The sequence below is a fragment of the Patiria miniata genome, unplaced genomic scaffold (assembly GCF_015706575.1).
Source record: "Patiria miniata isolate m_02_andy unplaced genomic scaffold, ASM1570657v1 HiC_scaffold_17, whole genome shotgun sequence".
NCBI lineage: Eukaryota > Metazoa > Echinodermata > Asteroidea > Valvatida > Asterinidae > Patiria > Patiria miniata.
Window position 1 is genome coordinate 9773829 of NW_024037055.1, and position 15718 is coordinate 9789546.

General features: G+C 37.3%; 1 protein-coding gene across 1 annotated transcript in view; it reads left to right on the top strand.

Moving 5' to 3' along the window:
- Nucleotides 1–2390, top strand: part of LOC119724031 — a 38727-nt gene extending 36337 nt beyond the window's left edge. The window contains exons 49-52 of the mRNA XM_038194951.1: nt 278–370; nt 981–1312; nt 1571–1772; nt 2122–2390. Of these exons, the coding sequence (XP_038050879.1) occupies nt 278–370; nt 981–1312; nt 1571–1772; nt 2122–2390 (896 nt within the window). The remainder of the gene's footprint in view (nt 1–277; nt 371–980; nt 1313–1570; nt 1773–2121) is intronic.
- Nucleotides 2391–15718: the final 13328 nt, after the last annotated feature.

Consider the following 15718-nt stretch of genomic DNA (forward strand, 5'->3'; position numbering starts at 1 on the left):
CTGTGACTTTAGCAACTCCGACAGCAAAATTGTAGGGGTAAGGTGGAATACTACTCACTATTGTTTACTGTTTTGACTGTAAAAGCCGTATACTTTATTTTTATAATCATGAAATTGAGATCTGAAATTGAAGATATTTAGTTTGTCTTTCATAATTTTTAAAGCCGTGAAAATCTGTAACTGACACATCCACCCGCAAACAACCCAAAACAATATGTATTAAGTTGCACAAACATAGACAACCGCCTCATTGAGAATTACTTTCCCCCCATGACAGATGTTGACTTCAGTGCAGATGATTCTGCTCTGACCTTCAGCTGGTCGGCGTCTGATCCTGAAAGTGGAATTGATCACTGCACATGGGCAGTTGGTAAGCAGATCGGAACCCCCATCTTTTTTGATCATCACACTTAAGGTTCATTGACACCTTTTGTTAACCATCTATCTAGTATAGTATTTATGTTGTACAAGTTGGCACTGTAGGTTTGGCTGTCAGAGATCTGACCCTGAATTGGACAGTGTCTGAACTTTAGCTGTATAATTTGCAACCAACCCTCTGTTACAACCTAACTTCATAGTCATCGTAGTCAATTAAGCATCCTACGATTGGTTGACACACCTGATGACCCTGTGGTCATTACCCGACATTCAGCAAAATATAACACGTGACGTTTTGGCAAAAACCTGTCTCTTAGTAAGGCATTGTCCGCTCTGATAAAGTAATCAGGATATCTTACCCAAATAATTTTGAAAGCTCACAATATTGCTCTACGACCCTCATTTGGCCAACTACAATCCCAACTATGCATCTGGTAATTAGCATCTGATATTTAGCTTTTGTGTCGTTTTAAGCTTTTACAGTGATTGTTGTTGATGATTATATAGACATCTGAAGTTCCCCACCATCAATCAGCCTACGAAAGGACAGTTTGTAGGCATACTGCATCTGTACTCTATTACCCTGCATATTCATTTTTCAGGCTCAGGGCCTGGACTGGATGACATCCTACCCATGTCATCGTCTCCTGATGCCACGTCCAGCATCACCGCTAGTCTGTCTCAAATTATGGTAGAGGGCCAGCGCCTGTACGTAACCGTCACGTGCCACAATCATGCTGAACAGTCATCGTGGAAATCATCAGATGGTGTTACAATAGTGACGGTGCCTCCTGGTTCTACGACAGCAGCTGTCATTGTGAAGACCATGTCAGATACTCAATACGAATCACGCGACGGATACCAGTCTCAGAGTCACTCTCTCAAAGCATCATGGGTTGGCTTCATGGATCCGTTCGGAATTCACTCTTATGAGGTCAGTACAAATTGTACAGTGTGGAGGCACCGCATAACTCGTAATGCCTTTCTGCTCTGATCAGTATATAATACATCGAGTTACACACTACAGCGATGTCAAAATAACAACAGATCCAGCTGGAGTAAAGAGCGCAAGATACGGCGAGAGGGATAGACAATTAGAGTTGTTTGTTTTATATTTGGCAACATATTCCAAAGAATGTTATGATGTATCTTTAGTCTTTGTCCTGATATCAATTACGTTTTCTCTTCCCAGTGCTTGCTTAGTGGACCCAACGCCTTCACCTCCTGGACACCTTGTGGATCAACATCAGAGACCCACCTTGATTGGTCAGGTCTTAGCCTGGTTAATGATGCAACCTATAGCCTGTCAGTCAGAGCTATCAATCATGCCGGTCTGATCAGTCAGCATATCACAAGCAACTTTACTGTGGAGTCTTCGGAGCCTGTTGTAGGACGTATGTAATTCAGTATTTCAGTTTTCTGTTCACGATAGTTTTCAAAACGGGATTGGTACATAAACACCATTGCTTAATGAGAATACCTTTATCAGGTTTCACATTCAGCCACTTATTCATCTACCCAAACGAGGCGGCTCAATGTCCAAATGGTATATTGTCGAGAATGGTAATGACACTAAGATTATTTCAAATCCCTGAATGGTTTCTGCTTATGGGTTGGTGCAAACAAAGTCCAACTTTCCCGGGAACCATTGTGAAAGTCCCATCGATCCCCTAAAATCCAACTATAAACATAACCATCTCACATAAAAACCTGCCTTTTGATTGATGATTCTTTATGAAACAGCGCCAAGTCTGCTACGATCTTCCTGGCCCAGTAACACGACGGTCGATCTTGCCTGGGGTGGCTTGTTCTCTTCCCCTTCGTCCTCCTTGGTGTATGAGGTATCTCTGGGTACCATCCCAGGTGGTAGTGACGTCATGCAGTGGGTGGAGACCATGGAGTCTGGTATGAATGTCTCGCGGCTGGTTCCGTACACCGACTACCACTTGACATTGACGGCCATCAATGCGGCCGGCTTGTCGCAAACAGTCAACAAGATTATCAGTGCCTAGATGCTTCAAAGCATTAAGATACAAATGACACTGCTGATTTTAATTTGATTTCATAGCTTTGATGACATTGTTATTTCAAGGAACTCAGCAAATTGTAGATAGTACCAATGCACTGATGTGCGTTTTCAGTAATATCATTGCAGATTTGAAGATTGGATGCTGAACAATATTTGAATCTATTGTGTTTACATAAACGTTTAGGTGTTAAATTTTCACAGTGTTTTTTTTTTGCAACCCTTTTAATCTTTTAGATGTTTAGCTTCAAAGCCAATGAACGACTCGATAATTATGTAGTGAAATGACCTGACCTAAATTCGTCTTTTTATCATATGTCGTAATGGTCAAATATGGAAATCATAGAAAACATATTTAAAAAAATATAATACTAGTAACCGTGACAATTTCACGTAATTTGCATACTGTTTTCTTAAGTTATGTCTATTTCAATAAAAAGATCACAAAATTCAGTTGTCCACCAATGCATCATTTACCGTTTTAAGAACAATGAAACATGAACGTTTTCCCACCGCCATGACTAAACGAAAACTTGCAAAGGAAAACATAAAAAAAAAATTGCAGTCAATATTTCAGAAACAAAGGTTGACTTGTTCCCCATATTCAAATCTGACAGTAAAAATCTGGCAGAAAATTAATGTTTCAGTCTTGACTCAAATGATTAAAATCGCATTTGAATTTGAATGCCTGTGTGTAATCTGTAATTCTCACTCATTGTATGTTGTAAGTTCTCACAAAATGAACCCAAAAGTACCTGAAGCAAATTCTGTTTGACTTGACACACCTATTATTTGACTCTACAAAAAAAAGCTTACTGATTCATGGCATTGAACTGAAACTAAAACGATATATTAATCTAAACACCACGTTTTCATTTTACGACTAACCGTATTAGAAGAAGACTACTATAGACACAAAAATGACAATAATTCCGTGGTGTTGAGATTCATGCTGTTAATGATGTAACTTTGTTTTACTTTATTAAGTGTTACTCAGACTATGATAAAGTTAGCAGGTTAATTTTTGTCTATTTCTTTTAACTGATTCAGTTTTGTTTATGATAGACTCAGTATCTTTAATGATTTAGACTCATCATTTGAGCGTCCTGCATTCCGTATGCTGCTTAATTTAGGCGCCCAAAGGCAGCTTAATTCTTTGAAGTGTAAACCTTTATTACAGGGCATACATGCAACAGTGAGACATCAAGATGAAATAAAAGAACAGTCTGACAACAGAAAATAGATGACAATTCCTGGACTTTTGCATGATTTCCAGGAAATTACAAGCTAGAGATAAGTTAGTAATTGTAATGTTCAACTAGTAATTGTAATGTTTTAATGTTTAACTATAGTTTCCCATCACATACACATATAGGCCTATACCAAGATTTTGTATGGCAAAGTCGCGAAAAATAAGATTTTTGCAAGTACACTCAATTTAACGTTTGGATTGTTTTCTTGTTTTCATATATGCATGCACAAAAATGCTTTTACTTTTTCTTGTGCGTTTTGCTTGAAAGCTGGGCGAGATGGGTTACAACTGAAAGGGGGTCCTTTCCTTTCAGTCTTCGTTGAAGATAATCGGGTGCAAAGTACTCAAAGGTGCATGATCTCATTCTCGACAGATGTATAGTTTTCTTTGCACTTTAACCCTAGCCCCCCCCCCCCCCCTACGGTGTGTGAAAAAAAACCAGTATTTGTAAATTGGTGGATTCTAGACAGTTTAAATGAGCTACAAGATATTTATTTATTCATTTCAGTATTTAATATTAAACATTAGCAAATTACACTGAACAACTACAGAAATAACTCCAGACAAGAGAACGGACGAGGCAATAGCCCTCCCGTAACTCCGCAGGATCGACAAACACACACAATTTACATGAAACAACAAAGTCCAAAAAAAAAAATACGTTCAGAAAGGGGACACTTCACGCCGGTATGACAGGTTTAAGGGGGTTGTTAAAACATGGGATGCAAAAAAGAAAAGAACAAATTGTGTAAGGGAACAGTAAAAAAGAGGAGAGTGATAAAAATGGGGGTGAGAGGCAAGAAAAGAACAAAATTTAGTCAATGGTCCAATCGGGGTCGTATTTAGAATAAAAATGCTATAGGACGCAGTAAACTGCACACCGGCTAAAAGATTTGGCATTTTCTTCGCCTCCCTTTTCATGGGCTTGTTTGTGTCTGTCACGAGGGGGAAAAGAGACTGTAGCCTTGTGAGGTTATCCTGTGTAAGGAGTTCTCTACTACCAACTTCTAGGCAAACAAGATTAGTAGTGTACCCTACATCATGCAAATCCTCAACAAGGCAAAGAGTATTTGTCCAATTTTCTAGTGTGGGCGTTGTTAATATTTTGTTCGTAAGGGATTGTGAGCTCCAAGATTATTATGTCTTTCTTGATAATGTTAACAATAACAAGGTCTGGTCTTTGTTGAGTGGCAAGAATAGATGGTGGAATAGTGGTTCCAGCAGTCTTTTTGGCACCTGGAATATCGCAATATATTTCCCATGCCTCTGCTCTAGCTAGGTGCAGAGCATCAAATATGAGGCGGAGTACACAATTGTAACGCCAAGTATAGCGGCCCTGATCAAGCATGTATTTACAGCCGTTCAGTATATGCAGGAGGGTCTCTTTCTTGCCACAGAGACTACACTTTGTATTGACAACCTTACCCCGACGACTGAGATTTGCCTTTGTGGGAAGAGTGTCTAAAAATCACACCTTTTGGCAAATTGAAAATATAAGATTTACCACACGGATCTGATCTCTCAGACTCAGAGATACAAACCAACTTACCCTGAATTGTCAGAGTTTTTAAATGGTTTATCCACTTGTCGTTCATTTCACATTGTATAGACTTTTGGAGGGCAGTCTTCACATTGCTATACCCCACTGGGGTATTATTAGCTGTTCCCAATTTCAATTGGGAACAGCTCTTGTTTTCGTTAAATTTTTTTTTTTAGCTGTTCCCAATTTCAATTGGGAACAGCTATTGTTTTCGTTAAAGTTTTTTTTTTAGCTGTTCCCAATTTCAATTGGGAACAGCTCTTGTTTTCGTTAAAGTTTTTTTTTTTCCTTTTTTTTTTAGCTGTTCCCAATTTCAATTGGGAACAGCTATTGTTTTCGTTAAAGTTTTTTTTTTTCCTTTTTTTTTTTTTTTTTTTTTTTTTTTGGCTTTTCCGCAAAGTTGCGGAAAAGCCTTTGTTTCTCTACGAATTTTTTTTCTTTTTTATTTTTTTTTTTCCTCTTGGGACTTCCAACCAAAATGCCATAGACTTTGTGCACGTTTTTTCTAGCAAACACTTTTGGCATAAAACAAAGTCATATGACATCAAAACTTAACATAGTCACAGAACATATAGCAAAGGTCGTTCGCGAAGATAGACGTCATGATGACGTCATCATGGGTCACGTGACGTCATCATTCATGTGCATATTACAAAGTCCTATATCTACAGAACTGTTAGTCCGATTGAGTTGAAACTCGGTATGTAGGTAGATCGGGATGTGTTATAGACGAAAATTGAGGTGACGTCATCATGACGTCATCGTGTGATTTTATATAGATTTTTGAAGATTTGGACCTTTAAGCCATATCTCACTAACGCAATATGATAAATTCAAAATTCTTTTTGTATTAGGTTCGCTGGGCAATAGATAAATGCACAAAATTTGGAAAAATGTGTGACGTCATAATGACGTCAGCAAAAGTGCGATTTTTTGAAAAACATATAAGGGAATGTCCGATCGTCTTGAAACTTGGTGGGTGGGTAGATAATAACACTAGTACACACAATCTTGAATGACGTCACGATGACGTCATCGGTCGATTTTTAAAGATTTTTTTAATATTGCCAATTTTATTCTGCTTAGAAAATTTAACACTTTTATCAATCCGATTTTTTTCAAACTTGGTACGGACTAAAACCACCATAAAATAATGAGCACTGCCAAGTCTTGTTACGATGACGTCATCATTAGACATGTGACGTCATCGTTAACTTGTATATTTTAAGCCCCTATATCTCATGAACAGTACGTCAGGTTGGGTTGAAACTTGGTATGGGGGTAGGCCGGGATGTGTTACAAATAAATATTGAGGTGACGTCATCATGACGTCATCGTGTGATTTTATATAGATTTTTGAAGTTTTGGACCTTTAAACCATATATCACGAACCCAATATGTTAAATTTAAAATTCTTTTTGTATTAGGTTTGTAAGGCAATAGGTATATGTACAAAATTTTGAAAAATGTGTGACGTCATGATGATGTCATCAAATATGCGCTTTTTTGAAACACATATAAGATAATGTCCGATCGTCATGAAACTTGGTGGGTGGGTAGATAATAACACTAGTACACAACATCTGAAATACGTCACGATGACGTCATCAGTAGATTTTTTTACGATTTTTTTAATATTGCCAATTTTATTCTGCTTACAAAATTTAACACTTTCATTAATCCGATTGTTTTCAAACTTGGTACAGACTAAAACCGCAATAAAATAATGAGCACTGCCAAGTATTGTTACAATGACGTCATCATTAGACATGTGACGTCATCGTTTGTATATTTTAAGCCCCTATCTCATCAACAGTAATTTAGATTGGGTTAAAACTTGGTATGGGGGCATGCCGGGATGTGTTAACAATAAATATTGAGGTGACGTCATAATGACGTCATCTTGTGATTATATATATATTTTATATATGACAAATGCAATATGCCAAAATCAAATTTCCATTTGAATGAGGTTTGTTAAACAAAACGTAAATGCACACAGTTTTGCACAAAACAGAAAAACATGACCTTAATTTAAAAAAAACATAATGCGGAAAAGCCCTATGTTCTGTTGCAAACAGACATAGACCTCTAGTTTTTCTTTTTCCTCTTTTCCCCATAGGTTTTGTACACGTTTTTATTCTACAAGCCACTTTGGCAATTATTTTAAATCCGATCAACTTTAAACTCAGCATAGTTATTAACCATCATATGAGGATGTGTGCCGAAACTTTTCGTCATGCTGACGTCATCACGTGATTTATTATAGAATTTTGAATATTTAATTTTTCCCATAGACTTTGTACACAGAATTTTTTTTTAAAATGTCAATTTTCAGAGGGCATTTTCTACTCTTTGCCAGTAATTCATTTACACCAATCTTTGTCCAAGCAAAGACCCTTATTCAAACAACATTGTGTAATGATGACGTCATGGTGACGTCATCCGGTGCTTAATTATAGGCAATTAAATTGTGACACTTTTAATATTCAAAAATGCATAAGAAATCAACCGTACGCGTCCGCAGCATTCTGTTGCCGGCAAGTGGTAGAGTAGGTTGAGGTCTTTATTTCATTCAGTGTGCGTGAAATCACGTGACCCTTGCTTCCGGTCGAAAAAGGCCAAAACCGGAAGTGGCTTATTATTTAAAAGTGGTAATAGATATGAACTTGCTTTTAACGGTGTTAGTCTCTTGGCTAATAGTATTCTTCAAATCATTTATCGTTGACGTCATGCAATCTTCGAGCGCCCCCTAGCGACAGGTTGAAAATTTGCAAAAATGTATTTTGAATAGATGTCTGTGGCGAAGTTTGTCGGAATTGCCTAAATATTGGTGTATATGATGACCTTGACCCACTTAAGACGTGTGCGAAGTTTTAGGTGTATGACGTCATCAGACCGTCATCAGACCCTTTTTCCTTAGAAAATTCCTGAAAAATCAACCATGGCAGTTTTTATATTAGTTTTTACTTTAATTGTCTATTGAAGGGTAGGTCTAAAACAGTTCAAAGCTTCGAGGCAATAAGCAAACTCGGACATGCCCTGCGCACGCTTAAAACTTCAGGTTGACAATACTTCTGCTTGAAAGCATGCACAGGACGTCCACAATGTACATGTACGTGTACATGCACGTACGTTGTACATATCGTATGTCAGTCAGCCCGCGCGCAGCCCACGTGTTGCTGAGGTCACATCCTGTCCACAGTGACCGTTTTAGCCGATTTCCGGCTAGCTTTGACAGATTTTATGTTCATGCATAATCAGGGACGTATCATTGATAAAAACAAATCATAATGCGGAAAGCCCTATCTTCTGTTGCAAACAGACATAGATCTCTACTTATATGTCTATATCTCGTACAAACAGACCTGTTCCCAAAAATATATTTTCAATTTTATGTTTTCAGAACCCAACCAGCTTCTCTTCGGAAAATGTGTCCCGAACAAGACCATCACCGATTCATATTATAATTTCAATTTAATAGTAAATTTTGTTTAGAACAAATCATTGAATCATTTTGTACTGTGCAATAGACAATTAAAAACATGTTGGGAACAGCTCTGTGGTTGTTCACTCACAACCACATAGTTCTAGTTTTTTTTTATTTTATTTTTTCTTTTTCCACTTTTCCCATAGGTTTTGTACACGTTTTTATTCTACAAGCCACTTTGGCAATTATTTTAAATCCGATCAACTTTAAACTCAGCATAGTTATTAACCATCATCTGAGGATGTATGCCGAAACTTTTCGTCATGCTGACGTCATCACGTGATTTATTATAGAGTTTTGAATATTTAATTTTTCCCATAGACTTTGTACACAGAAATTTTAAAAAAAAATGTCAATTTTTAGAGGGCATTTTCGACTCTTTGCCAGTTATTTATTTACACCAATCTTTGTCCAAGCAAAGACCCTAAATTCAAACAACATTGTGTAATGATGACGTCATGATGACGTCATCCGGTGTTTATTTATAGGCAATTAAATTTTGACAATTTTAATATTTAAAAATGCATAAGAAATCAACCGTACGCGTCCGCAGCATAATGTTGCCAGCAAGTGGTAGAATAGGTTAAGGTCTTTATTTTATTCAGTGTGCGTGAAATCACGTGACCTTTGCTTCCGGTCGAAAAAGGCCAAAACCGGAAGTGGCTTATTATTTAAAAGTGGTAATAGATATGAACTTGCTTTTAACTGTGTTAGTCTCTTGACTGATAGTATTCTTTAAATCATCTACCCATGACGTCATGCAATCTTCGAGCGCCCTCTAGCGACAGGTTGAAAATTAGCAAAAATGTATTTTGAATAGATGTCTGTGGCGAAGTTTGTCGGAATCGCCTTAATATTGGTGTATATGATGACCTTGACCCACTTAAGACGTGTGCAAATTTTTAGGCGTATGACGTCATCAGACCGGAAGTTATAATGAAAATGCCCTTTTTCCTTAGAAAATTGCTGAAAAATCAATCCGTACAGATATAATCTTGAATCGCCCATTAAATGATAGCATAAACATTTGCCTCAACAGTGCCAAGTTCCCAGCTTGTCAAATGGTTCACACAGTTGACGCGACGTCGGCAAAAAATTCCCTTGCCCAAGTTGCGGTAGAGAGCTTTAAAACGTGCGCAGGACTTCCACAATGTGTATAGCACGTACACGTGGCTTTGAAACGTCGTTCAATGTACATTACGTCCCTTCATTCTCGCCAAAAGAGGGCAGTACATAACTTTAATGGTTGTACTTAAGGCACAGAGCCTTAAGTTTTATGGGATCAAAATAAGGACAGCTGCGCGTCACCAAAAAAATATAACGGCACACCGTAAAAAGTGAATGGCGCCCCCATTCGCCTATAAGAAGACTTTTCTCAGTCATTTTTGATCTGCTTTAGGGGAAGTTGGACACATGCATTTTCAAATATATATCACACGTTTTTATTCTACAAGCCACTTTGGGAACTATTTTAAAGATGTATGCCGAAACTTTTCGTCATCGTGACGTTATCAGGGGTCACGTGACATCTATTTATAGATTCAATTTTTACAGCCTTATAACTATAGAACTATTTGACCAATTGATCTCAAATTTGGTAGGTATACAGACAGGGAAGTGTTATAAATGAAAATTGATATGTCAAGGTCACATGATCTTCACTTCCGGTTTTACCGGAAGTGGTTATTTTAGACCCCTATATCATATCTCATGAATTATTAATCTGATTGGGTTGAAACTTCACATTGATACGAAGCTATATTGACAGATAATTATATTGCATTATTTTTTATACTGTGCACTTAATTATTGTTATGTTATGACGTCATGAATATTTAATGAGGCAATCTTTACAGTCCTATAACTATAGAACCATTTGACCGATTGATCTCAAACCTGGCAGGTATACAGACTGGGAAGTGTTACACATGAATATTGGTATATCCCAGTCATGTGACCTCTACTTCCGGTGTTACCGGAAGTGTTAATTTAAGACCCTAATTATCATATCTAATGAATTAGAAATTTAATTGGGTTGACACCTTATATTAGTATTAAGCAACATCAAAGGATAAATATGTAGCATTATTATTAATGGGCAGTTTAATGTTTTCATATTATGACGTCATGAATATTTGATGAGGCAATCTTTATAGTCCTTTAACTATACAACTATTCGACCGATTGATCTCAAACTTGGTAAATATATAGACCGGGAAGGGTTATAAATGAAAATGTATATGTCAAGGTCTCGTGACCTTTACTTCCGGTTTTTACCGGAAGTGCAAAATTATGTAAGATAATAATTTCAATTTTAAAAGTTAGAGATTTTTGCAAAAATCATTACATTATTTTCTACTATCCAATAGACAATCAAAAACAAGTTGGGAACAGCTCTGTGGTTGTTCAGTTACAACCACATCTAGTTTCCTTTTTTTTAGCTGTTTCGGTGTACACACCGAAACAGCTCTTGTTTCTGTTATTTTTTTTTTTCTCTTTTATTTTTCAGACTTTTTTCTCATAGGATAACACGTGTTTTCGTTCTACAAGTCACTTTTGGCTTTTTTTCAAATCCGATCAACTTCAAACCTGGCACACACTTAGACCACCATCTGAAGATGTGTCCCGAAACTTTTCGTCATGCTGACGTCATCACGTGATTTATTATAGAATTTTGAATATTTAATTTTTCCCATAGACTTTGTACACAGAAATTTAAAAAAAAATGTCAATTTTCAGAGGGCATTTTCGACACTTTGCCAATAATTCATTTACACCAATCTTTGTCCAAGCAAAGACTCTAATTCAAACAACATTGTGTAATGATGACGTCATGGTGACGTCATCCGGTGTTTATTTATAGGCAATTAAATTGTGACAATTTTAATATTTAAAAATGCATAAGAAATCAACCGTACGCGTCCGCAGCATTCTGTTGCCGGCAAGTGGTAGAGTAGGTTGAGGTCTTTATTTCATTCAGTGTGCGTAAAATCACGTGACCCTTGCTTCCGGTCGAAAAAGGCCAAAACCGGAAGTGGCTTATTATTTAAAAGTGGTAATAGATATGAACTTGCTTTTAACTGTGTTAGTCTCTTGGCTAATAATATTCTTCAAATCATCTACCGATGACGTCATGCAATCTTCGAGCGCCCTCTAGCGACAGGTTGAAAATTTTCAAAAATGTATTTTGAATAGATGTCTGTGGCGAAGTTTGTCGGAATCGCCTAAATATTGGTGTATATGATGACCTTGACCCATTTAAGACGTGTGCGAAGTTTAAGGTGTATGACGTCATCAGACCGGAAGTTATAATGAAAAGACCCTTTTTCCTTAAAAAATTCTTGAAAAATCAACCATGGCAGTTTTTATATTAGTTTTTACTATAATTGTCTATTTAAGGGTAGGTCTAAAATATTTCAAAGCTTCGAGGCAATAGGCAAACTCGGACATGCCCTGCGCACGCTTCAAACTTCAGGTTGACAATACTTCTGCTTTAAAACATGCACAGTCCACAATGTACATGTACATGCACGTACGTTGTACATATCGGATGTCAGTCAGCCCGCGCGCAGCGCACGTGTTGCTGAGGTCAAATCCTGTCCACTGTGACCGTTTTAGCCGATTTCCGGCTAACTTTTTCATGCATAGTCAGGGACGTAGGATATACACTTTTTGTATAGAATACGCATGTACATGTTCATTCGACCTGGATGAAACTCCTTTTACGGCAGTCATTAATAAAACGGTCGAAACAGCTCAGTGTTTGTCCACAAACACATTTCTAGTTTTCTTTTTTTTTCTTTTTCCACTTTTCCCCATAGGTTTTGTACACGTTTTTATTCTACAAGCCACTTTGGCAATTATTTTAAATCTGATCAACTTTAAACTCAGCATAGTTATTAACCATCATCTGAGGATGTATGCCGAAACTTTTCATCATGCTGACGTCATCACGTGATTTATTATAGAATTTTGAATATTTAATTTTTCCCATAGACTTTGTACACAGAAATTTAAAAAAAAATGTCAATTTTCAGAGGGCATTTTCGACTCTTTGCCAGTAATTCATTTACACCAATCTTTGTCCAAGCAAAGACCCTTATTCAAACAACATTGTGTAATGATGACGTCATGATGACGTCATCCGGTGTTTATTTATAGGCAATTAAATTGTTACACTTTTAATATTTAAAAATGCATAAGAAATCAATCGTACGCGTCCGCAGCATTCTGTTGCCAGCAAGTGGTAGAGTAGGTTGAGGTCTATATTTCATTCAGTGTGCGTGAAATCACGTGACCCTTGCTTCCGGTCGAAAAAGGCCAAAACCGGAAGTGGCTTATAATTTGAAAGTGGTAATAGATATGAACTTGCTTTTAACGGTGTTAGTCTCTTGGCTGATAGTATTCTTCAAATCATCTACCGATGACGTCATGCAATCTTCGAGCGCCCTCTAGCGACAGGTTGAAAATTTTCAAAAATGTATATTGAATAGATGTCTGTGGCGAAGTTTGTCGGAATCGCCTAAATATTGGTGTATATGATGACCTTGACCCACTTAAGACGTGTGCGAAATTTAAGGTGAATGACGTCATCAGACCGGAAGTTATAATGAAAAGACTCTTTTTCCTTAGAAAATTCCTGAAAAATCAACCATGGCAGTTTTTATAGATAGATAGATAGATAGATAGATAGATAAATGGTTTATTTTCATTAGACTTGATGTGGCAATCAAAGATTGAATTGGATCAAGTCAACAGATAAAAATGCTAATACAAATACATTAAATAAAATAAATTAAATTAAATTTAAAATAAACAAGTACTTTTACATTGAAAGGTCCAAAAACTGTCTTAACCCAAAAGTATCTCTGACATGCCAATCTTCATTAATTAAAAATTCCATTTTACAGAAAAAAACAAATGTCATATGGTATCAGTTGTGATAAAAAAAATATACAGATATGTATGCAATAATTAAGAAATTTGACAAAGATAACGATAAAGATAACGAGAACAATAACAACAATTAACCACAATCACGACTATATAATGATGAGAATAACGATTAAGACAACGATAATGACGACAAGAACCATAATCACAATAATGATGACAAAAGTAACAACGAATACAACAAGGACAGTATTGACTACAATGGAAACAATAACCACAATTTCCACAGTGACAACGAAGATATAACGAAGACAACAACAACAACGATTACAGCTATAACGACAACCACAATCACCCCGATTTCCCTGCGATTCATCAGGATTTCCCTAAAAAGAATTGGGGTCTAGCAAGGAATAAAAACTGGTGAACTTCAAATCTAGCAATCATAAAATTAAAAAAACACTGGAATTAATTAGAATTAATTAAGTCAATGAGGTAGGGTACTGCACTGTTCTTGAATCTATTTGTTCTATATTGCAACTGAGGAATACTGGAATTACGTAGAAATCTGCCATTTGTGGGGCGAGTGGGGATGATATTATTCAACTTGGAATTTGCTTTCAGATCTGTGGCAAATTTAAGACACAACTCAGTTCGTCTGCTACTCAAGGTCGGTATGCTAAGAGTATCTAGGGCATGTTGATAATGAGTGTAATCAGAACCTAATATAAGTTTGAGTGAGCGTTTCTGAACACGTTCAAGAAGATGTACATGCTGTTTGGTTATTCCGCCGTTCCAGAGTGGTACAGCATACTCTAGAAGCGGCCGTAGAAACCCCTTGTAGATTGTAAGAAGGTCCTCTACCGGTAAACCATGGCCTTTGAGAACTCGGATCATGTGTAACCGTCCATTTGCTCGTTGTAATATTGAGTCGACATTTGTATCCCACTTGAGATTCTTCTGTATGTGTACACCCAGGAGTTTCACTGTATCCGACTGCGGGAGCTGTTGACCATATATGGTGAAGATTGGTGGGATTGGGGGGTCTCTCATGAAGTTAATTTCCATTGATGAACATTTCGCAGGATTGAGCTTCATGTTGTTTGTTTCAGACCACAGAACAAGGGACTCAAGGGATTCTTGCATTCTTGATGGTGCATGTGAGGACCGATTCTCAACTATACTCAGGTCATCTACATATTTCCAGTAATGTGTGGAGTCATGATTGTTTTGGAGCGCATCATTGACTACTGCTAGAAACACGATTGGTCCAAGGCGTGTTCCCTGCGGGACACCAGCATGCACATTGGTCCAATCAGAGTTGATTCTTCGATAACGCACACACTGCTGTCGGTTACTGAGAAAGTTACAAATCCACTGGACTAGTGTGGGTTCAACTCCTAAGGCAAGTAGTTTTGTGATAGCGATGTTGTGGTCAATGTGATCGAAGGCCTTGCTGAAGTCAGTTAAGATAAGCGTGGATGATGTTTTAGGTTTCTCTGCATGTTGAAACAAAGTATGTAGCAAGTCAACAAGATAGTGTGTGGTGCAAAATCCCTATATTAGTTTTTACCTTAATTGTCTATTTAAGGGTAGGTCTAAAACGTTTCAAACATTCGAGGCAATAAGCAAACTCGGATATGCCCCGCGCACGCTTAAAACTTCAGGTTGACAATACCTCTGCTTTAAAACATGCACAGGACGTCCACAATGTACAGTACATGCACGTATATTGTACGTTGTACATATCGTATGTCAGTCAGCCCGCGCACAGCGCACGTGTTGCTGAGGTCAAATCCTGTCCACAGTGACCGTTTTAGCCGATTTCCGGCTAACTTTGACAGATTTTATGTTCATTCGTAGTGATAGTCAGGGACATTGATTAAAACAAATCATAATGCGGAAAGCCCTATCTTATGTTGCAAACAGACATAGATCTCTACCTATATGTCTATGGGTCCAACAGATAATCAATATTGGGAACAGCTCTGTGGTTGTTCACAACCACAATTTCTAGTTTGTTTGTTTTTAGCTGTTTCGGTGTACACACCGAAACAGCTCTTGTTTTTGTTATTTTTTTTTTGGCTTTTCCGCAAAGTTGCGGAAAAGCCTTTGTTTCTCTACGAATTTTTTTTCTTT